The following is a 24,162-nucleotide window of genomic DNA, read 5'->3' on the forward strand; positions in this document are numbered from 1 at the left end:
AATAAAAATAAAATGATAAATGAGCTATTAACAGGTGCTTTGCCTCTTTAGAATAACAGGGGCATAGCTCTTCTGTGTGCCTCAGACAAAAATGCTTCCTGGCTTATTGTCAGGCTAATTTTGAGGCAGAAGGTGAGACTTTTACCCATTTCACAGTTCATCTGGTTGTCTAAAGAAAGTTCTTAATGATTATCACTTCTCCCAAACTTTAATAATTGTTTTTTTTATAATTTTATTTTTTAAATTTTTTGATGTTTATTTATTTTGAGAGAGAGAACAGGGAAGGGGCAGAGAGAGAGAGGGAGACCCAGAATCTGAAGCAGGCTCCGTTACTGTCAGCACATAGCCCAGTGCAGGGCTCGAAGTTATGAACCATGGAGATCGTGACCTGAAGCATGGGCTGAAATCAAGAGTCAGACACTTAACCACCTGAGCTACCCAGGCGCCCCTATACAAAAACATTATCCCATTCGTTTACACTTTTCTCAGGATTTCTTTCTATTTGGGGGGAACATTCAAAAGGTGTTTTTTTTTTTTCATTTTTTTCACACCATAAAGCTAAACCTTGCAGGAGGTTTGGGGACAGGGTAAATAACCCATTGTTACCCACACATATTTCTACTCTGCTACCATAATGGCTGTTTTCCTTCTTTTCTTGAAGTTTTTGTTTGTTTGTTTTTTAAGATTTTATTTTTAAGCATTCTCCCTACCCGACGTGTGGCTCAAAATCACAACCCTAAGATCAAGTCGATTACTCCAACTGAGCCAGCCACGTGCCTCTCTCTTCTTGAATTTTTTAGTAAAGCAAATGCTGCTGGGCTAACCATGTTCCTGCATGGTGGTAATTACGGTGTCGAAGTTAAGTGTGTAGGCTCTGGAAGCAGAATTTTCCTGAGTCTGCCTTTACCTCTTCCTGGCTGTCAAGTTCATGGAGCAAGTTACAAGATCTTTCTGTGTCTCACGTTCCCCATTTGGAGAACGGGAATAGTTACAGTACTAACGTCATAGGATTATTTTACAAACTAAATGACATTGTGTGTGCATCATATGGTAAACTTCCAATTATTGATGGCTTTCATTAGATATAATATTTTCCATATTCAGGGTGGTTTCCTTATGCTAGATTGCAAAAAGAAGCTTTCTCTGTCAAAGGATTTGCATATATCCTACCAAATTTCTTTTCAGAATGGTTATAGCAGATTTAAAATGCAGCCAGCACATTGGAAAGTACCACAAAATCTCATTGTGTTTGAATATTACCCCCCAAAATTATATTTATTTACTTTAGCAAACAATGTATGTTGCCTTGTTGCTGTTTTCATTGGTGTGTCTTAAGTTTGTTTAGAAGTTGTATTCCCTGGGTGCCTGGGTGGCTCAATGGGGATAAACATCCGGCTTCAGCTCAGATCATGATCTCACCATTCTTAGGTTCAAGCCCCGCATCGGGCTCTGTGCTGACAGCTCAGAGCCTGGAACCTGCTTCAGATTCTGTGTCTCCCTCTCTCTGCCCCTCTCCTGCTTGTGCTCTGTCTGTCTCTCTCTCTCAAAAAAAAAAAAAGAAACATAAAAATAAAAAAAGAAGTTGTATTCCCTTTTTTTTGACTGGTCTATCTACTAGAGTCTGATTTATTTTTACCCGTTAGTTTGTGTGGCCTGCGAATAAAATTTTAGCCATTTGCTGAAAGTACTTTTCACACAGGACCTTTTGGCCCTGATATTTATTTTAATTTACAAAAGCTTTAAATGTGTATGTTATCTGTTATGTCAATTTTCACTCTCTCAGATTCTGAATAGTAGTCATTTCTTCCAGAGTGGTGATGAGTATCTGCTTCCATTTTCTCTTAGCTTTTCTAGATTGGTATTTTTCATAGTGTGCACCTTGGACCATCTGTAACAGAACAGTATTGAATGACGTGAAGATTCTGTGTACTACCGGGACATGCTGAGTTAGAATCTCCGTGATGGAGCCCCGTAATGCGTCCTTTATTTTTATTTATTTGTTTATTAAAAATGTTTGTTTATTTTGACAGATAGAGCATGAGTCAGGGAGGGGCAGAGAGATAGGCAGAGAAAGAATCCCAAGCAGACTCCCCGCTGTCAGTGCAGAGCCCCATGTGGGGCTCACGAACCGTGAGATCATGGCTCTAGCCAAAATCAAGAGTCAGATGCTCAACTGACTGAGCCACCCAGGCACCCCAGTTATCTGCCCTTTAAATCAGGATCCCAGGTGATCTCAGTGCCTTTTGAAGTTTGACAGTTCCTATTGTGTGTTTATATTTTTAGAGGCATCTCTTAGACAACCCTCCTCACCCACCCTCTGCCTATCAGGTGCACTGAAGCCACAAGGTTTGAAACCTCAGGGGTCTTACCTGTGTTTCTCTTACCTCCTGTGTTCAGAGCGTCACCAAGTCCCGTTGATTCAGTCTTCCAAATTTCTATAATGTGCACCATTTAATTTTCCTCTTCTCTTTTGCCCTCCCAAGCCAGAGTCTTACTAATTGTCTAAGTATTGCTTTAGCAATTTCTGATCCTTGTCTTCTGATTCTTTCTCTGCTACAGATCAGTTTCCCTAAAGCACCATTTTCATCATTCTGTGGCGCCAACACATTGAAATGGGTCGGTGTTGTCAACCGTATCATGGACATTGACCCTCACGACCACTTATCTTAAACTCTCTATTAGTTTCCAATTACTGGTAGGATTAGTCATCACAAACGTAGTGGCTTAAAGCAACACGCATTTATTATGCATCGGCGGGGCCGCGTTCCCCCTGGGAGGCTCTGGGAGAGAATCGTTTCCCCGCCTTTTCTCACTTACAGAAGCTGCTCAGAGTCTGTGGCTTGTGGCCTCTCCCATCTCCAAAGCCAGCAGTATGGTCGGTCACTGCAGGTTCTGTTTCTATCATCACCTCTGCTGTCTCTGCCTCTACCCTCTCTGATGATGACACTTCCGCCTCTCCTTTGAGATTCCATTGGCTGTACCTGCATACCCCAGGATAATGTCTCCAGCTCAAGATGCTTGACTTAAGCCCATTCTTTGGCCAGGTAAGGTGACACAGCCTTAAGTTCTAAGGGTCAGGACATGGACATCTTTTGCAGGAGGGAACCGTTAGTCTGTCAACCACAAACTCCTTTTCTAGTTGACCTTATTTCTTACTTTCTCATGAGAAAACAGCAGTGGCAGCCAATTAGTCTCCCCACTCACCCTCGTGTAAGAAGATCGCTGTCTGTCTTTGCCGTGCTGAATGGCCTTCCCTCTGTGTTCTGATCTGTTCAAACCAAACTGAAATACTTCACGTTCTCCTTCTTTCCTGGGAGTTTCTTTTATTCCCTCAGGTCTTTGTTCTTGGAATTGCTGTTCCTTTATTTTATTTTATTTTTTTTAAAAGTAATCTCTATGCCCAACGTGGGGCTCAAACTCATGACCCCAAGATCGAGAGTCACATACTGTACTGACTGAGCCAGCCAGGCACCTCCTCGTCTTCCTTCAGAGTAGACGTTTCTGCTTAAATTTAAAGCATGTAAGAGATCATTAAAATTTACTTGTCTCTAAGTCTTGTCTAACTAGAAGACACTTTTTTGGGGGTTTTATACACGTCGGGACCGTATCTTATCTTTCATATCTTCCTCCCTGCCTATTAGTGTTGGGCACGTATTAGGCATTAAATAAGTAGTCGGCAAATGGGATGTTAGGAGGACATTCTGCATATTTATGAATTAACTGGAGGAATGTTTTGGCTAAAAAACTCATTTCGATTGTGGGAGTTGAGTTCCCTGTAATGTCCATCCCAGGTTACACGAGTAATTCCTTTGTAGCTGTGTAGTCCCATATGGGACCAGCACGCACACCACACTGCAACCCAAGCGGGCCCCCACTTTGTTCCTCTCTGTTCACTCTTAGCCTCGTGTCTTTAAAAAAAAAAAGTTACGGGGATTCCTCCCTACTGTTGAGGCCCGGCGGTGATGGGAAGAGCCTTAGGCTTGTATGAGTTTCCCCTGTGCCCCAGTGGCACCTGCCCGCATCTCCTGTAGACAAGCAAGTTGCCACTTTACATGGTGGTCCTTGAGAACAGCTCTGCCTCCCCAGGCCCACGGTCACGGGCGTGCGGAGAAAGTCCTGCCCTGCATGGCCAACTGGGGAACATATTTTACATGCCTTCTCAGCTGTTCACTTTCCGTTCCAGCCCAGAGGTTTCAGGGAAATACGGTGCTGGTTTGTTACGAAATTAACTGTCCTCATTCTTGTTATTGCCTACTTTTGGCTTGAATAAAATAGTACATTCTTATATTTAAATTAATGAAGTACACATTTCAAAAGAACCGGAAGCTGCCATATGGGGTCACACCAGGAATAAAGCACCTCATGTAGTACTTCTAGAGGGAACCCTGAGGACGGACGGGTACCGAGGTGGAGGGAAAGGTTGAATTTTACCCCAAAGGCTCCTCACTTCTTTCCTTAACCTTTTTGTCACATATCCAGCTCTTTGTTTAGGTGCTTGGGAAAGTATCTGTGTTCCTTTCTCTGGAAGATTGGCACTATCACCAGTGAATATGTGGGACATCTGTGTGGAGGAAAGTCTGAGTAAACTCTTTGAATGGTATAAAGAGGAAAGGGAGGGGTGCCTGGCTGGCTCACTCGCTGGAGCGTGCGACTCTTGATCTTGGGGTCGTGAGTTCGAGCCCCACGTTGGGCATAGAGATTACTTACAAAAACCTTTTAAAAATTAAAAAAATAAAAATAAAAAGATGACTCCAGGCAGAGGGGATTGTGCCTTCAGTATCACGGAATCTGGTGGCTATCCGTGTGGATCAGAAAGGCCGTGTAGCCGGACGCAGCATGGCCAGAACAGTTAATCATCCCATGGAGTGGCAGAGGAGTATTTATCTTGTGAGCAGCTGAGCCCTGCTGGAAACATATTGTCTTGGGTTTGTCTCTCCTCATCTAAAGCAATTCATTACTCACCTACAAACGCTGTCACAGATCCCCGCAGCTATGATGATCGGCTTCCTCCATACTCCTGACATAAATAAAAAGGAAAAGTGTTTTCAGTACTCTATCTTCAAGATTTAAAAAAAAAAAAAGGAGAGACAGATAATGGAGTTGATTTTCTATTTTACAATGTAAGAAATGTCACGATTCAACAGTTTTTTTTTTTTAAATGTTTATTTATTCTTGAGAGAGAGTGAGCAGGGAAAAGGCAGAGAGAGAGGGAGGCACAGAATCCGAAGCAGGTTCCAAGCCTGACATGGGGCTCGAACTCACAAGCTGTGAGATCATGACCTGAGTTGAAGTCGGATGCTTCACCGACTGAGCCACCCAGGCGCCCCACGATTCAACAGTTTTAAAGGAAGTTTCCTGAGGTTTAAATTGTAACCGAATAAATTTATTACCACAGAATACTTGAGCATTTTTGGCTTTGTCTCTGTTTGAGAAATACCTCAAATGGTGTAGAGATGAGATACATATTTATTCCCATACAATCATAAATGGTTTCTCTCTCTCTCCCTTGTTCCTCAGTATTGGATCAGTCTCATAAATAAATGAACATGAGGGGTGCCTGGGTGGTGCAGTCGGTTAAGCGTCCGACTTCAGCCAGGTCACGATCTCGTGGTCTGTGAGTTCGAGCCCCGCGTCAGGCTCTGGGCTGATGGCTCAGAGCCTGGAGCCTGCTTCCGATTCTGTGTCTCCCTCTCTCTCTCTGTCCCTCCCCCGTTCATGCTCTGTCTGTCTCTGTCCCAAAAATAAATAAACGTTGAAAAAAAAATTAAAAAAAAAATAAAAATAAAAAAAATAAATGAACATGTGCTAGTGTTTCCCATTTAACATAATACCTTTGCCTCCCTGCTTCCCTCCCATGTTGCCCACATTACTCTCCTTTCTTGGTAGAATTCCTTGAAAATGGAGGCTCTGCTCTATCCCTTCCTACTCCCTCCTTACCCACTGTTTGACTTCCCCAGCCTGGCTGGGCAGTCGGACTGTGCCCGCTTCTTGGAGCCCTTTCTTGTCTGAAGGTGCGGTTTCACCCCCTGCTCAGTGCCTGCCTGCTTCTCTGCCCTGCCTCTCAGAATCAGAGATCTCTGCCATTGTAGCCATGTCCCATTGCAGTGTAAGGAACTGCCACTTACTCAGCAGCTTAAAACAAGACAACTGTATCATTTGGGAGTTTCTCTGGAGCACGAGTCCAGGTACAGGTGTACTGGGTTCTCTGCTTAGGGTCTCACCAGGTGGGCATCCAGGTGTGGCCAAGGCTATGGTCCCATCTGGGGCTCAGGGTCCTCTTCCAAGCTTGTTTAGGTGAAAGTAGGTTTATTGCTGTCATGGGGCTGAGGCCCCCCCCCCTTTTTTTTTTTGCTGATTTTTTGGCCAAGGGTAGCTCTCAGCATCTATGCCATGTGGTTGGAACATGGCAAAGCCATGAGTCTGTGTGCTAGGACCGGGTCTCATAAAAGGTCACCTCATCAAAGGAACGGCTGTCCTGCCCACATTCACTGATCCCATATGACCCCATGGGAGGGGATTATGTAGGCACACATGCACTAAGGGGCAGGGATCTTGGGAGCTGTCTTCAGATTCTGCCATCACAGCAGTTTTTTCCCATCTGTGCCAACAGAGAAACACCCCACTGTCATGTCATCTAGTTTCATGGTTCTCAGTACCACTTAACGTATTCTGATGCCTAGATCTAGACTCCTTTCCCCCTGCCTACATCTTATCTCTCTGTGAGTGCCTCGGGGGCATCTGAGACTTAGAATCACCAAAACTAGACAATGGGTTCCTTTGTGCCAGGAGTATTTTTCATTGGATATACTAGGAACTTGATTAGGTTTCTTAACCAGGTGAGAGAAGATTCTCACATTGCAACAAAACTGAAAGCAGATGCTCCAAGTTGATGTTGCAATTCCGCAGTTATCCATATTCCAAGTTCCTTCTGGTCTTTCTGCTTTACCGTCTTTATTTTAGCGCGCGCCTTTCACTCTTCTGGTTACAGTACAGCGGCTGTCGCTCCAGGAGTGCTTCGCGTTTCTGTCAGGAAAAAGAGCCCCATTATAGTGCTGCTTGATTATGGAATCTCTCATGACCTCCTTAAAGTGAATTTATATTAAGTCATGCCCTTGCTCAAGACATTCACTAAGCTTCCCATTTAAAATGATATGGGGGCGCCTGGGTGAGTCAGTTTTGGCTCAGGTCATAATCTCACAGTTCGATGGTGGGTTCGAGCCCCATGACAGGCTCTGTGCTGACAGCTCGGAACCTGGAGCCTGCTTTGGATGCTGTGTCTTCCTCTCTCTCTGCCCCTCCCCCACTTTCTCTCTCTCTCTCTCTCTCTCTCTCTGTCTCTCAAAAACGAATAAACATTAAAAAAAAAATTTTTTTTAAAAAGGAGCAATGTGTGAGGAGAAAAACTTGTTTATCTGAGTTTTTGAAACTTTGAAAGACAATTGTGATTTCCTAGGCTGCTGTCTAGGCATTTTACAGTATGATAACCCTGCTCACACCCAGAGTGCGGACATTTAGGTAAGGACCTGAGTTCAGGATTCCCTCCATACATTCCCACTTGGCTTTCCTGGCACCTTTTAAAATAACCATTTGGAGTCAAGCCCTCGGAAATTTGGTGACCTCAGTCCTGACCAGCTGAAAGTGATCAGTGATAGGTGCTTGTCACCCTGCTGTCTTGTCTCCTGCTTGTTCCTGACCTGCCACCCCTCCCCCACTTCTGGGGTCTCTGACAAGTCTTCTGACTCTTCTTTCCTCTCCGCGGGTGTAGTGAAACCTTGCCTTCATTCACAGCAAGCCCATAGGGTCCATTTCCCCAAAGTGGGAGCTCAGGTGTTCAGGACGTATGCCCCTCACTCAGCAGGTCGTAATCTGCACATTCTTTTCTTTTTTTATTGTTTATTTACTCATTTATATCTTAGCGAGCAAGAGAAAACAAAAGAGCAAGGGCAAGAGTGTGTATGAGAACTGGAAAGGAGCAGAGAGAGAGAGGGAGCTGGAGAATCCCAAGCAGCCTCCGCGCTGTCAGCTCAGAGCCCGATGCAAGGCTCGCTCTCACAGAGTGTGAGATCATGACTGAGTCAAAGTCAAGAGTCAGACGCCTAACCAAGTGAGCCACCCAGGTGCCCCTTTAATCTGTATATTCTTAACTTCCAACACCGGGTCTGGCTTCCCGCTACACAGTCTCAGCAGGGTTTCCAAATTTTTAATTAGAACATTAAACTTCATTCCATTTGAGTCTGTGTGTTGGTTTCATATTGCTGCTCTAACATGTTAGCACCAACTGAGGGCTTAAGACAACAGAAATTTATTTTCTCATTCTTCTTGTGGTCAGAAGTCCACAACGAGTTTCCCTGGGCTAAAATCAAGGCATCCCCAGGCTGGAGGGGCGCGTCCATTCCCTTTCCTTCTAGCTTCTCGAGGTCCCCTGGGCTCTCGACCCTCCCTCTGTCAATGAAGCCAGCCACGTGGCATCCTCCAGGCTCTCTCTCAGTCGGAGCCTCCTGCTTCCTTCTCATCGGGCATCTTATTATTACACTGAGCCCACCTGGATAGTCGAGGGGAATTGTTCCATTTTAAGACCCCTGTGCAAAGTACCTGGCCATGTAAGGTGACCTTCACAGGTTAGGATGTTGATGTCATAGGATGAGTCTCCCGCAGGCAGCACTAACTCAGGTTCCAGTAGAATTTTTCTTTATATATGTTGTCCCTTAAAACTGCTGCCCAGAAAGGCTTAGCTGAGAACCGTGATTTTTCATGAACAGAATTTGGACCTAAATCTTAGGAGCATTGGAAGGATCAGTCTCTCTGTTTTAAAAAACTTAAGTTCACTCTATCGTAGACCTTTTGAGAAACTCTCCAAGTAGTTTGGTCTAGTTTACGTGTCATTTCCAGCGAGATAGTTAGAAACATTGCATTTTATTTTGCTTTTTTATGTGAAATAATATGTAGAAAGACTTTACTTCTTCTGAGCAAAATTTCATTATATTAATTGATTTTGAAAATTATAGGGGTGCCTGGGTGGCTCAGACGGTTGGGTGTCCGACTTCAGCACAGGTCACCATCTCGCGTTGTGAGTTCAAGCCGCGCGTCGGGTTCTGTGCTGACAGCTGAGACCCTGAAGCCGGCTTCAGGTTCTGTGTCTCCCCCTCTCTCTGCCATTCCCCTGCTTGTGCTCTCTGTTTCTCAAAAATGAATAAACGTTAAAAAATAAATTTAAAAAGATTATAAATGTCTTTACCTCCATTATAATGCATTTACTGAGCTTTTAATTTTTTGGAAAAAAGTAATCCAGTCTGAAATACTCAGTGATATACAAGCATAGCAAAATCTACCAAAACCATAAAACGCTTATCCCGAAACCTAAACACTTAGGAAAGCCAAGTAAAGAATTTGTTACCGAAATTTCACTGTAATTATACTTTCTTGTATCTTTTTTATTGGAGATAGTTGTGGCTCATTTTCTTTTACTGCCTTTCCCCCTCAAATAATGTCTTTATAATTGAGACATTTTTCTGTATTTTTGTTTGTTTCTATCTTTATAGCTTAAGAAATGTATAAAAACTCCAGAAATCCCTTCTAAACATGTCAGGAACTGGGTCCCAAAAGTCTTGGAGCAACGACGACAAGGTTTGGAAACATATTTACAGGTAAGATGCGTTTAGATCCTCGGTCAATAAAATGCAGTTTTTTTTGTTTTGTTTTGTTTTTTTAATTTTTTTCTCAACGTTTTTTTTTTTTTTTTAATTTTTTTTTTCAACGTTTATTTATTTTTGGGACAGAGAGAGACAGAGCATGAACGGGGGAGGGGCAGAGAGAGAGGGAGACACAGAATCGGAAACAGGCTCCAGGCTCTGAGCCATCAGCCCAGAGCCTGATGCGGGGCTCGAACTCACGGACCGCGAGATCGTGACCTGGCTGAAGTCAGATGGTTAACCGACTGCGGGACCCAGGCGCCCCAATAAAATGCAGTTTAAATAAATTTATGTCTCGATATTTTTTTTGTCAGAACTTCTGGGTGAGATGCAAAATATATCAACAGTCAGACATTCTAGATTAAAGTAAAGAAAGTTTAAAATTAAAAATATGTTGTCAGTTGGTCCTTTTAGCTTTAACGAAGTTGTATTTGTCATTGGTTCTCTGGATCGAGGAAGTGAAAATTTAGTATAAAGGTAAAAACTGATGTAAAGCAAATCTGTCCATGTTTTAATTCAGCTCTTTGAATTACTTTTTGCTTTTTGTTTGCTTTCCAAGATTTATTGCTTTCTCATGGCATTCCTAGCCTTTAGTTTTGGGTTTTGAAGACATAGAGAAACTGAATTTTTGTTGGGCCTGGCCAGTCCATATATGGAATCAAGTTGAGAACAAGTGCATAAAAATTAATTGCCTCTGATGAAGTGTCGGCTTCTTTGAAAATTAGAATGTGTGCTTGTGAAAGAATGCGATAGGAGGCTCTTTTCTGCAGCTGAGAGGAGCAAGTGGAACTATTGAGGGAAGAAAGAAAAACGCTTGTCCTAAGTGACAGGAAAAGCAAAAGAAAAGATAGAGCAGTGCCAACTTCTCTCTGTTTTTAAATATAAAAGGCTAAAGGCCTCAGATGAATATTTCATGTAGTCATTAATCCGAAGAGAACCACACAGGGCAGGTGCAGGGATGGCACAGGTCGGGTGTTCAGCCAGGACACTGAACAATTGACAGGCAGATGCATGGGAATGACCCAGGTGAGCATAGCTGGGAAGATAAGGAAGAGCAGAGCTGGACCTCACCTGAGGGTTATGGATTCGCCGTGATGAGCTATCCGTCGGAGACATGTTACATCACAGAAACAGCGGCTGTTACTTTCCTTTTTATGAATAATACCTTGTAACCCCTGTAAGCTTTAATCTTAGGGTGGCTTCTGTGCAGGCAGGTAGCGGGAGGCTCTGGGAAGCCAGGACCCAGTGTCCACGACAGAGTTTTTCTGGGTGGTTGTGCCTGAATCGCTCTTGGTTACAAGGGGAGGATACGCTGTCACTGCACGCTTCAGATGACTCTCTCCCACTGGAGAGATGCCAAGAGCCTCTTGGTGGCCTTGCGTAGTTTTCTTGGTCTTGATGGTGTTCTCCAAGGAGAGTTGACATGCTGGAGACCTTGCGATCATCTGAGGAGGGCTGTCTTGACTGTTTTTGTTCTCTTCCTTTGGGCATGGCGGTTTTCACTGCCTCTCCCTGAAAGTGGGAGATTAAAGGAAAGGGGGACCACAAAGGACAGGAACATGTGTGGCTGTGTTCCCTGGGACTCTGTACATGGAGCTGTGAGTGTTCCCAAGTTTCTGGCAGCATTGCAGAGCAAAACCAAAGCAAAAAACCAAAACACGAGACTTTAGACATTGTGTATGCAAAGGGTAGAAAGTCATGTTCTCTGTAATTAAATGGAATAGGTAAACAGTGCATTCTTACTCATAAGCCAGATTTTCCACGGATATTGTATATCTTCAAGCTCTCGTTGTGAAGAACGCTTTCCTCTTTTTCCTCCCATTGTCTTTGACACATGACTTCCATTACTACTTAGTGTAAACATTTTAAGTTGTTTGTACTTTGAATATAAACATGCAGATAAAATCAGCTGGCACCGAGAGGAGTTTACAGTGACTCTCAAATTGGGCTTGGAATTTTCTATTCTCAGAAATGGGGCTTGAAAGATGTGGTTGAGGGACCAAAAGGGCTTGGTTCCTGGTTGTGAGTTTAATATTCGTTTTCTTGTCACTTCAGTCTCCAAGGAGTTGCAGGGAGCTTTCTCTTCTCCCTTTTCTACCTGATTGTCTTTGCGGGCAGTGGGAGCTAGGTGGAAGTTGGAAAGATGAGTGGGAATACTTTATCTGTCCCAAGTGAAATGAAAACCCTGGGTAATGCATCATTTTGGGATAACTTGTGGTATGTAAGCCTCTTGAGGAGTAAGACAGCCTCCATGATCTTACGGTTCATGAGTTTGAGCCCCATGTCAGGCTCTGTGTTGACTGTGCAGAGCCTGCTTGGGTTCCTCTCTCTCCCTCTCTGTCTGCCCCTCCCCGGCTTGTGCTCACTTGTTTGCTCTGTCTCTCTTTTTTTCAGAATAAATAAATAAACTTATAAAAAAAAAAAAAAAGGAGTAGGCCAGTCTTTTCATGAACTGGCCCTTTTCTGGCCCATAAACCTGAGAGAGTATTATAGCCCAAGTCAGAGCATCTAAAGCTCACTGTGACCTTAGACGTTACCTAGTCCAACCTGCCTCCTGCCCTTCATTTACGTTCATGATTGTCTGTCTGGCCTCACTTTCCCACCCGTGGAACAGGCAGATTAGCCTTTGAGAGGGCCACAGAAAACACTTGTCCAGAGATCAACCAGTACATTCTGGACCATGGGTGAGTGCAACACCATTCCCTAAGGTGGCCCACACTGCTCTTTTATTTTAGAGATGGAGAAACTGAGGTGTAGTATGGTTACAAAACCTGCCTCACTTCCTGGAATTTATTAGTTAATGAGATGGCCTGAAATGTTAGTTTCTTAACTCTCAGGAGGCTCTTTTCAAGCTGCATTGTAGAGTTTCTAATTTTTCAGCCTTGACATAGTTTTACTTAAGGCTATATTAATAATTGTAAAAGAAATGTCCTTATAATCATAAACTTTTGCAATTTATTTAACTACCTACCCCCATCTCCCTTGATAGATTGATAGATTGGGAGTTTTTAAAATCTATAACTTGATTATTTAGAATCCTACAGGGGCAGCTGGGTGGCTCAGTCGGTTAAGCATCCAACTTCCTCTCAGGTCATGATCTCATGGTTTGTGAGTTCGAGCCCCATGTCAAGAGCCTGGAACCTGCTTCAGATTCTGTGTCTCCCTCTCTCTCTGCCCCTCACTGTTCATGCTCTGTCTCTCCCTCTCTCTCTCTCAAAAATGAATAAACATTAAAAAAAGTAAAAAAGAAAAAAATAATTCTTAGGATTCATTGTGTCTTCCAACTGGAAAAGTTCCATAGCTTCTCTCTGGTTGTGAAATTGTTCCATAAAGTACAGGTACACCTACTCTGCAACAAAAGACAAGACACATAGAGGGCCTAACCAGGTCTAACGTCGCAGAGTCCCAGAAAGAAGGGAGAGGGGAAAATACAAAAGTAGGGGAGGAAATAATCAAAGGAAAAAGAGTTGAACATTTTCCCCGGCTGGAGGCTGTGAGCCTTTACATAGACCAGGTGCCCCGAGGGCAGAACCCAGAGACCCATAGAAGCCCTCCAGGGCTCGGACACAGCTGGCAAAATTTCAGTATGTCAGAAATAAAGATCCATACTCTTCCAGAAAAGAAAAACAAACAGTGGGCAAGGTTGAGGTTCCGCCCTGGCCTCATTTTCTTATCTGAGACTGGTCGAATGGGCGGGTCCCTCTCCGTTCTTCAGTAGCAGTGTGAAATCGCAAGCTGGCCGGGTGTAGACAAAGACTTTTCATGCGTATTTCTCATGCGTCACTTGTTTCAGTAATGTGAGATTTATGTTTCTGAGAAAGGGACACACATCTCATGTCATTTACTTAAGAACAACAGCAGTTTACGTTTTCATCTTATTCATAAGGAGGGAACAACAGTTAACTCTGCAGTGGGTGTTGGGAGCTAGAGATCCAAGTGACCCATGGAAATCAAGACTAAGGATAATCTCAGCCAGAAAGAAATGCCTTAAAGAAAAGTTCATTTAGAGAAAACAGTCCACAGCTGGTGTGGGGTTTGTCAAAAAGCACTTGCAGAATGCTATAGTCAGAGGACCCGATTACCTGACTAGCCTGCCACTCATTTGTTTTTTGAACATGTACAATATGGTACAATGTTCCCTTGGGCCAGTAGTCTGGTGGACCAGAGTATTATATTTTTAACTCTTCCTCTAGTGCATGAAACATTTATTAAAATTGACATCGTGTGCTTGAAAACGCGTATTCTCTAATTCTTGAATGCACTGAGCTATATATAATCAAATGAAGCTGGTTAAGTGTGCTATTCAGTCAAACGTGGCTTTTTGATCTGCAAGAAAAAGGTGTGTTCAAATTTTCCACTTACGTTTCAAGGATTGATCGCTCCTATGATTGAGCTTAGTTCAAACATCCATCCTTTCTCTCTTGGTCCCTTTTTCTGTGAGCTTTTGCTTTTGTTGCCCACGTTTGGATTGGTGGCAGATTTCCCCTGCCCCCAACCCCCCTTTTTCTCTTTCCATTTTCCTTCCTCTGTTAGTTTGCATCTATTCTTGTCATAGTTACCTGTTCTCGTTAGTCTCCTGAGCACAACAAGGATTTTCACATCTCATCACTCTAGACCACTCTAGATCTAGGATTCTGGGTTGACGGTCCCTGTTTTGTCTTTTTCCGCTTGGAAAATACTGTACCACTTCCTTCTGGCTTCTATAGTTAATGATAAAATCCACTGTCATATTAGTGTTTTCCACTTGTATGTGAGATGAGGTTTTAAGATGTCTTTTTTCAAGATTTTATCTTTGTCGTTAGTTTTCAGAAACTTCATTGTGTGCCTTGGTGTGTATTGCTTTGGGTTTTTCCTGTTTGGAGTTTTGTTTCTCTCCTCCCTGCTTTCTCCTCTCCTTCTAGGACTATGATCGTAGGGATACATGGGGTGTTTTGTGCTGTAGTCCCACGGAGACTTGGGTCTTCTTCTGGGTTTTTTTTTTTTTTCAGACTTTTTTCTCTTCGTGGGTCAGATAAGATCATTTCTGTTGTTCTGTCTTTCCATTTGCTGACTTTTTCCTCTGTTCTTTCCATTCTGCTGCTGAACCTGTCCACTGAGCTTTTTATTTTGATTATTGTATTTTTCAGGTTTAAAATTCCCACTGATCTTTATATAGCTTTTATTTCTTTGCTGACCCCCTATATGTCTTTGTTGAGTTTTTGTACTGTTTCTTTTGTTTCAAACGTGTTCATAATTACTCATTGAAATGTTTTTTTTCTTTTTTTTTATTATTTTTTAACGTTTATTCATTTTTGAGAGAGAGAGAGAGAGACAGAGCATGAATGACGGAAGGTCAGAGAGAGAGGGAGACACAGAATCTGAAACAGGCTCCAGGCTCTGAGCTGTCAGCACAGAGCCCGACGCAGGGCTCGAACTCACAGACCTCGAGATCGTGACCTGAGCCGAAGTCGGCCGCCCAACCGACTGAGCCACCCAGGCGCCCCTACTCATTGAAATATTTTTATCTTGGCTGCCTTACAAGCCATTATCTAACATCTTTGTCTTCTCAGTGTTGGCGTCTATCGATTGTCTTTCTTATTCAGTTTGAGAGCTTCCTGGGTCTGATACGAGGAATGATTTTGGTTGATTCCTAGACATTTTTGTATTTTGTGACGATACTCCGGATCTTATCTAAACCTCCCATCTTGGCTGGCCTTCTCTGATACCCCTCAGCCTGGGGGACAGGTTGGGGGACTTTATCTCATTGCTGCCAGATGCAGGTAGAAGACCAGATTTCCCACTTGGCCTTGGTTGACACCTGGGCTGGAAAGGGTATTCATTACTGCTAAGAGGAAAGGAGTCCCAGCTCTCCCTTGGTTGCCACTGACGCTTTGGGTGCGGCACGTTACTGTCTTGGGACAGTGAGAATCCTGGCTCTCTGCTTGGCCTTCTCTGACACCCCCCTGGCATTGAGTGCCCCATTGAAGTCTCATGAGGTTGGAAGTCTAGGCTTTCTTCTAGGCTTTCCCTGGCTTGAGTGGAAGTGGAGCAACTATTCTTTCTGTGGTCGTTGGGTTGAGTAGAGTGATCGATGTCTAAAAGTTTTCTCTCTTACTAGGCTATCGTTTTCACAGCCTTCTTACTAAAGGAAATGGGCTTTTATTGGGGCTTTATTTGTCTGCAACTCTTGGTATTTCCTGGCTGCCAGCTTTTTCTGCTGTATGTCAAGATACGTGAGGCAAAACGAAATCCCAGGAAAGATAAAATGTACCTCTGTGGCATTCCTTAGGTGCTGGCAGGTTTCATTTCTTCCCTCAACCTTAGGTACAATGTCCAATAAAATGTTTTAGTTGCATTCAGCAGGAGAAAGGGAAAAAGTATAGCTGTTCCATCTTAACAGAACTGGAAGTCTGTCCTTTGAGTTTTTAGGTTTTAATATTATACTTTTTTGTTTTAGAAATTTTGTCTGATTTTTTCCCCCCTAATCTGCCTGGATGTTTCTTTGGAGGTCTGTTTTTATCTTTTTCAAATATTTTAACTCTTGGTTTCCCAGGAAAAATGGTTATCACCATTTTTTGTAGTAATCACTACTGTTTTTGTAGTTTTTTTAATGAATAATTTACAGAAATTCAAATGAGAAAAGTGAAATACAACTTCACTAGAATTTTGATCGGAATTTCAGCATCACAAACTCGAAAGTTTTAGTCCTTATTTTCCTAGTTTTTAAATGGGCAGCATCTTTTGAACAGTATACCTCCTTGATCTTGAACTACTCTGCATGAACCTGAAACATAAATCATCTTGTAAGCCTTGTAAAAGCTTCCAGATTTTAAGTATATCTCTAGTAGGTTCTAGCTTACCATTGTTAATGGTTCTTTTTCTTAGACATGCATTTTCACAGTCCAAATCTTTGGAAATCTTGATGGTTAATAGATGTGTTGAAGAGACAGTGGCTTATATCATTGCTGCCTAATTGCAAAATATTTTCCTTTTTAGATTTAGAGACACAACTAGAATGACTAAATTAATAAACTTTTTTTAAACTTCTACTCTACTGTTTCCTTCCAGACACCTTTGTATATGCTTTTGTCAAGTAAAATAAAGCATGTGTTAAATAAATCTTGGTACACAAACATCATAAAAAGTGAAAGAATAGTGTTCCACATTCGTTTAGCGAAATGAAATGGTCCATGTTCTGGATGTGAAGTAATGTATAGTAAAGTTCTTCCTATTGAATGAATATCTCCAAGAGAATACTGTATTTCCTTTTTTGTCATTGATCTCTAAGTGTGAGAAAATTCATCTGTGATAGCATCTGAAGTTTCATGATCTATGACTTTACCTATGCACCCAATTTTGGTATATATTATGGAAGCCAGTAGTCAGATGTGGCTAATAAACATTTGAAATGCGGCTAGTCTGAATCAAGATGTTCTGTAAAATATACACAGATTTCAAAACCTTTGTACAAGAAAGAATGTAAAATATCTCAATAGCTTTTATAATGATTACACTTGAAGTAATATTTTGTATAGGATCGAACAAAATATATTGTTCCTTTTTACTTTTTTCATGTGGCTACCAAATAATTTAAATGTGAAATTTACTTTTTTTAAGTTTATTTATTTATTTGGAGAGAGGGAGAGAGGGGGAAGGGCAAAGAGACAGGGAGAGAGAATCCCAAGCAGGCTCCACACCATCAATGCAGAGCCAGATGTTGGGGCTTGAATTTATGAAATGCGGCATCATGACCTGAGCCGAAATCAAGAGTCAGAAGCTTAACCAACTGAGCCCCCAGTGCCCCAAATTTTACATTTTTAATTATTATGCAGTATATCTGTGGCTTCCATTTTACTTCTGTTGGATCGTGGTGGTCTAGAGTATTCCTGTCTCTCTCTGTTGTCATTATCTGAGTCATCTAATAATCAGGAAACACTTTACTCCCTTGATTTTTTTTTCTTTATTCTTTTGGGTAGAAAATGAAAATTGCTAAATATTTAACTGTGTTCAATGAAAACTTTTTAAGTAACTTCAAAGATGATGTCTCCAAACCTTGAAAGATAATGAGTACTTTGGGTAACACAGTAAGAAAACTAAAATGTATTGTAATGATTATTATTTATTTCATTGTCTTTCCAAATGATTCCATTGTTCTATAGATGTTCTTATTATTTTCATATTTTCTTAGCACAGTTGAGAATAACTGATGAGTAATGATGAAATGATACTTAGAATCACAAAGTAGCAAAGTGTTGCAAGGTATAGGAAAAATAAGATTACTAAAATTCAGTAATGTGTATTAGGAAAGAATCCAGTTGATTCATATGGTAATCCTAAGAGTGAAGGAATTTGGTTCTCTTTTTTTAAAGATACACGAATTTTCTTTTTTTTGGAAGACATGTAAGAAAGAATAAACGTCATAAAATACCAATTTTTATCAATAGAAACACTTAATTTTCTGTCTGTCTTTTTAAAAAAAATAAAAAAGTTTATTTCTTTATCTTGAGAGAGAGAGAGCACAAGCCAGTGAGGGGCAGAGAGAAGGGGATACAGAATCCCAAGCTGGCTTCATGCCATCATTGCAGAGCCCGACGCAGGGCTTAAACTCATGAACCCTGAGATCATGACCTGAGCAGAGATCGAGAGTCAGGCGCTCAACGGACTAAGCCACCCAGGCGCCCTTAATATTCTGCCTTTTAAGTGTAATCTGTCATTCTTCTGATTCTTCTTTTCATCTTTGGTGTTCTGTTTTACCGTAGAACTTTGTTACTGTAGTTATTCTGTATCTGGGCATAGATTTTTTTTTCATTTATATTTTTGTGTATTGTGTGTGCGTTTGTGTGGGTGCGCACACGCTCTCTCAATCTGAATATAGGTACCTTTCAGTGTCTCTGGAAAATGCCCAGGTATCATATCTTTGATTGTTGCCTCTTCCGTCCCCCCCCCCTTTTTTAAATTTTTTTAATTCTCAGTCTGATAAAAGTGATGTCTTCATAGGTCTCATTTGTTTCTGCTAGTTTTTGCACATGGTACTTTGTTTCCTCTTAGTGTATTTATGTTGGTTTTTGTTTGTTTCAATTTTTAGCTTGGGTAATGCAATTTTTAGCTTGGGGATTTTTTTTCATGTCCAGGATTCAATTTACTTTTTACACGAGATAGAATTTTTGTTTGCTTTTGCTAATCACCTAGGAGCACTACCAACTGGGTGGGACTTCTTAGCTTGAAAGTTTTTTTGGACCACACAAAAGGCATTAGATTAGGTTCCAAACCTGTGAGTGGGTTTATTTCTCTCTTTCCCTTCCTCTGGGTATGTATCCTTCAGCAGCTTCATTTGGAGTTCGCCTCTTAGATCCCTGATGCCCACCTGTCTTGAGCAAAGCTTAGGCTTTATCTTCATTGCTTCTGTCCATGCAGCTTTCATAGTAGATGCTCAAAGTTCTAGGGTTCGGCTTGCCTGTGGGAAAGGACCAGCTCTGGTGCTTGCTTATCTATCAGGATTTCAATTTACATTTGATGTAAGGATGCTCGTGATTCCTTACTTTTTTATTACCTCAGTGATGCATTTTTTAAAAATTTCTTATATATATTTATATATGTGTGTGTGTGTAATTGTATGTAATATGTATTTGTATTTTAAAATAATATATATTTATATTTATAAATACAAGATATGTGAAATATATTTAAATGTATATATTGTGAGTGTATTTACATATATAGCATTTTTAGGATCCTCAGTATTCGTTTCCAAGAAAATACGGCTTAGTGAAATGTTCAAGTGCTAAATCACTCCTCATGGTTAGCCAGATACTACTACCAGGATTTACCATATGGACTTCTCTCTGCAGTTACATACATAATTTGCTACAATACGTTCTTCAAACACAGAAAAGTTTGGAAAATAAGTTTAATTATTTTACTGATTATAAGATTCTGTTTGACAGTGTTTGCTTCCCAAATCAAAATGGATTTGATATCCTGTTCATTCAGGGGAGGGTATGTGATTATGCAGGAATCTCTGGGAGGGTCCACTTGCCACAGCAAGTGACTTGTCATGTTCCATACCGGAGCAGAAGCCTTTATAAAATGCCACCTGTCATATACATGTGCTGTAAAATCGACCTTAAACATTCCCACAAGTTAGTTCCCAAAGAGGTTGCGTCGTGACCTAAACATGTTTTTTTTTGTTTGTTTGTTTGTTTTTAATTACATAACTAGTATGTAGGCTTAATGCCATGGGGTACATAGAATAAATTTTTTTTTATCTGCCTTTGACTCTTACTCAGCCACCACCCTCCCCACCCCAGTGTACTTAAGAAGACACTTTCTTCCAAAGTAGGCTGGCTTCCTGATTCCACTGTGCATATTTTCCAGCCTTTCTTTATCTTTTTTTTTTACGTTTATTTTTTATTGTTGAGAGAGATAGACACAACACGAGTGAGGGAAAGGCAGGAGAGAAGGAGACACAGAATCTGAAGCAGGCTCCAGGCTCTGAGCTATCAGCATAGAGCCCCACGTTTGGCTCAAACCCATGAACCGTGAGATCATGAGCTGAGATCATGAGCTAAGCCAAATCCGGCGCTTAACCAACTGAGCCACCCAGCCTCCCGTATCTTTTTTTTTTTTTAAATTCTTATTTATTTTGAGAGAGAGATGGAGAGCAAGTCGGGGAGGGGCAGAGAGAGAAGGAGACAGAGACCCAAGCAGGTTCTGTGCTGTCAGCAGAGTGGGATGCAAGGCTCAAACCCACGAACCCTGAGATCATGACCTGAGCCCAAATCAAGAGTCAGACGCTTAACCGACTGAGCCACCCAGATGCGCCAGCCTTTCTTTATTTTTAACCTGTCTTTATCTTTCTTTTTTCATAAGCTTCTTTACCCTTCTAAAGATTCTGTGGCAACTTGATCCCGTTCCCCATTTTGCAGTAAGAAACTACGGCTGACACGCTGGAGTGGCGTTTTATTTTGGTAATTGTTGGGTGAACAGCCGTTGGGATGCCTATCACCTGTTGCTACATGAAAATGCTGGAATAAGAGCCCAGGCACCCCCAGAATCGCATGGTCATTAAGGGTCTGATACCACCACGGCATTGTCTCAGAACTGTCCTCTTTTGCTTAATAAGCAACTTCTATACTAGTTGGAGCACACCCTTAAACCATTTTGTGAATCACATTTTCTTCCACACTTCCCTTTTCTTTTTTTTAAACTGAAGTATACTTGACATACAATGTTATATTGGTTTCAGGCATACAGCTTAGTGAGTGGACCATTCTGTCCCCTACGCGGTGCTCACTGCCGTAAGCTCGGTTACCATCTGTCACCGTACAGATGTTACTGAGTATATTCCCTATGCTGTACCTTTCCTTCTAGATTTATCTTTTAATGACCATAAACCACTTATAAACCAGATATTTTACTCGTACATTACATAAAACGTCAATTTTGTGGCCAGCAGCCATTTTTTAGATCTGTTTTTTTCATTTTGGGTTCACTTCTTTGAAGTGCACCAGGAATTAATATTCTTTTGCGGGCACCTTTTCTCCATGTACTGTGCGGACCCCCCAAAATGTATTATTTTGTTTTCATCACTCCATGAGCTTCATAAGGTAGGCACAAGTGAGCTGACAAGGACAAAGTAAATGAAACTGAGCTGAGAGTCAAGTCTTTAATGTTTTCAAGGTTCACTTACCAGAGAGGGGCTCCCTCTTGCTTTATCCCAGCAAAATTGCAAAGCACTATGTGTCCTAAGCTTCCAGGATTGTGAGTGGTCAGAACCAGAAAGGTTCAGTTTGGAACAGGTTTCTATCTAAGATCTTAGAATTATCATTAAGTTAGTTTTACTTCGTAAAGGAGTTTCCACCTCTTTATTCTCATATAATCATAGACATTTCCAAAGGTGAAAATTTTCTTCCGTGTAATATTTTCATCCTTTTTCTCTACCTTCCATTTTGGTATTTTTAAGATATATGCGTGTGTCCCTTCCTGGCCATCCAGTTCTGGCTGAGGTATTTAGCCAGAATTTCAATTATTATTGAAATTTTCTCTCTTCATCCACCCCTGGCCGGGTAATGTCATTGATGAAGCTGAGTGAACTTGGAGTGCATACCCGGGAAGCCCCGTGTTGTTCCAATGGCCACCCTATCTATGCCTTACAGCTCAGGTCCTTAGAATTTTGAGTTTCTCTCACAAATTAAGAAGTCATATAATGGCGGATTCGCTTCTTACAAAGGACTTCCTTTAAAATGCACCTGAAGTAAAGACCAAGATCTTGTGTATTGGGGGTGGGGGGCGTACCGGGAAAAGAGGGATGTACAATTTGGGCTTCACCAAATCACCATAAAAGCCTGGAGAAGTCACAGTAAGTATAAAGGTCCTGCTTATCACACGAGACAAACTGTTCTTTGTTCTCGTTAAAGATGGTGAACAGGGTGTTAAATAATATTAATGGCCGGGATTGTCAGTACTTAACAGTACTTTCCTTGTACAAGTGATTTTATTGATCGATACAGACTCCATGTAACGGGGCAGATTATTTTTAGTGATTTCATCGAAACCTTAACCAAGTTTGTTAGTGTGCCACGTATCTTTAAATAGATCTAGATGATGATGTAGATTAAGAAAAGCAAACCACCATCCATCTCTTTTTGATCTGTTAATAACTTAAATCCATCATTGCTAGCAAGTGTTTTCAGATTCTGTTGCGCATACGTTTCTCTTGTGCCTGGTTAGAAATCCTGGAACCTTGTTTCACTGGTTGGTTGGTTGTTCATATAGGAAAACCCTAACCGCTTATCCAGAATTTAGAAGGCAGGTTAGTTGTCATACTTGGCGAAATAATTGTCGAAACGTGAAGAAGAAAAACTGTGTTTCCTAAGTTTCATTTTTGTAGGCACTGCCCTCTAGATTCTTAGGTTTTGTGATAGTTCTTGAAGACTGTTTTGTGCTGAGCTGAAAACACTACAAAAGCTATAAATACTTAGCACAGTATATGATATTTCTTCTCGTATAAATATTTTTAATTTTAATTACAGAGAATTGTGCTACTTAATATCAAATGTGTTTTTTCGTTTTCTCAGTGATTTGCTTGCTTCCCATTCATCTTGAAATGAACTTCATTTAAAATAATTTTTAGTACTTGGGGCGCCTGGGTGGCTCTGTCACTTAAGCGTCCGACGTAGGCTCAGGTCATGATCTTGTGGTTTGTGAGTTTGAGCCCCACATGGGGCTCTCTGCTCTCAGAACGGAGCCTACTTTGGACTCTCGGTCTCCCTGTCTCTCTCCTCCTCCCCTGCTTGCTCTCTCTCTCTTTCTCAAAAATAAATAAAAACATTTTTAAAACTTTTAAAATAAAATAATTTTTAGTACAGAACAATTTTTTTTAATTTCCGGTACTAGCCATATGTATTACTCCTTTAAAGAAAACAATACCTTTTTCTTTCGAAGAAATACATGAAACCAGTATTTTTTTAAATGCTTATTTAGTTTTGAGAGAGACAGAGAGAGAGTGTGAGCATGAGTGGGGAGGGGCAGAGAGAGAGAAGGACAGAGGATCTGAAGCGGGCTCTGTGCTGACAGCAGAGAGCCCGAAGTGGGGCTCGATCTCGCAAACCCCGTGCTAAAGTCAGACGCTTAAGCGATTGGGCCACCCAGGAGCCCCTGCCGGTATTTAGAAAATCCACATAGTGCATTCTTGCTTACTTTGGGTGGGTGAGCCTGGCAAAGGAAGCCTGACCTGCAGAGCTATGGATATTGAGCCTTCAGAGGTAATATAGGTCAGTGGAGGTAAGGGCAGTAAAGGCAATGTGAAAAGCTCTAGGAACCTCACACGTGATGGGGAGGAACCTGTGTGGAAGAAGGGAAGGGAAGGCAAACAAGCCGTATGCTCCAAAGTGCCTTTAATGAGGCTTACAACTTAAAACTTGGGGACTTTTAAGACTACGAGTTACCAAATATTGACCACCTGATTTGGCAGTATGTACTGATTTAAAAACCAAAACCCTCTTAGTAGTCATAAAGTTAGCTTTAGTGCCCTAAACGGGAGCCTTGGGTTGATAAGATGAATGTCTGGGCTAAATCGTCCTGGACAGCTGTCTCTGCTTGTTGGCCAGCTCAGGGCTGCGTGCTGTTTCTAGAAAGGGGGTGGGTGAGATGTGGGGTGTTAACACACAGACTTGGACTCATTGCGGAATGCCAGCTCCAAGCCCCTTCTAGAAACAAGTAGTTCCCCTCGTGTCATTTCATCTATATGGACGCAAAGGTAGCCACATACTTCTTTTTCTTCGCATGCAAACTCACCTTACAATGTGGATGCCTTTGATGAAAACTTAACACCCTGAGCCAGCATTACGTTTCTGTGAGTTTTCGTTCTTTTGAAAAGATGGCTATAGTGGGCTTGACTCTGTCTTCGGTGCTACCACTTTCCATTCAGAGAAGATGTTATGAAGCCTGACATTTTTTTTAACGTTTATTTTGAGAGAGAGCACGTGCACGCTCA

The 24,162-nt window shown here is 41.7% G+C and overlaps 1 protein-coding gene across 1 annotated transcript in view; it reads left to right on the forward strand.

The window, feature by feature from the left end:
• Positions 1–24,162, forward strand: part of SNX24 (sorting nexin 24) — a 159,325-nt gene that overhangs the window by 91,227 nt on the left and 43,936 nt on the right. Inside the window, exon 3 of the mRNA XM_043586286.1 lies at positions 9,540–9,644. Within this exon, the coding sequence (XP_043442221.1) occupies positions 9,540–9,644 (105 nt within the window). The remainder of the gene's footprint in view (positions 1–9,539; positions 9,645–24,162) is intronic.

This window comes from Prionailurus bengalensis, chromosome A1 (assembly GCF_016509475.1).
Source record: "Prionailurus bengalensis isolate Pbe53 chromosome A1, Fcat_Pben_1.1_paternal_pri, whole genome shotgun sequence".
NCBI classification, from domain to species: Eukaryota; Metazoa; Chordata; class Mammalia; order Carnivora; family Felidae; genus Prionailurus; species Prionailurus bengalensis.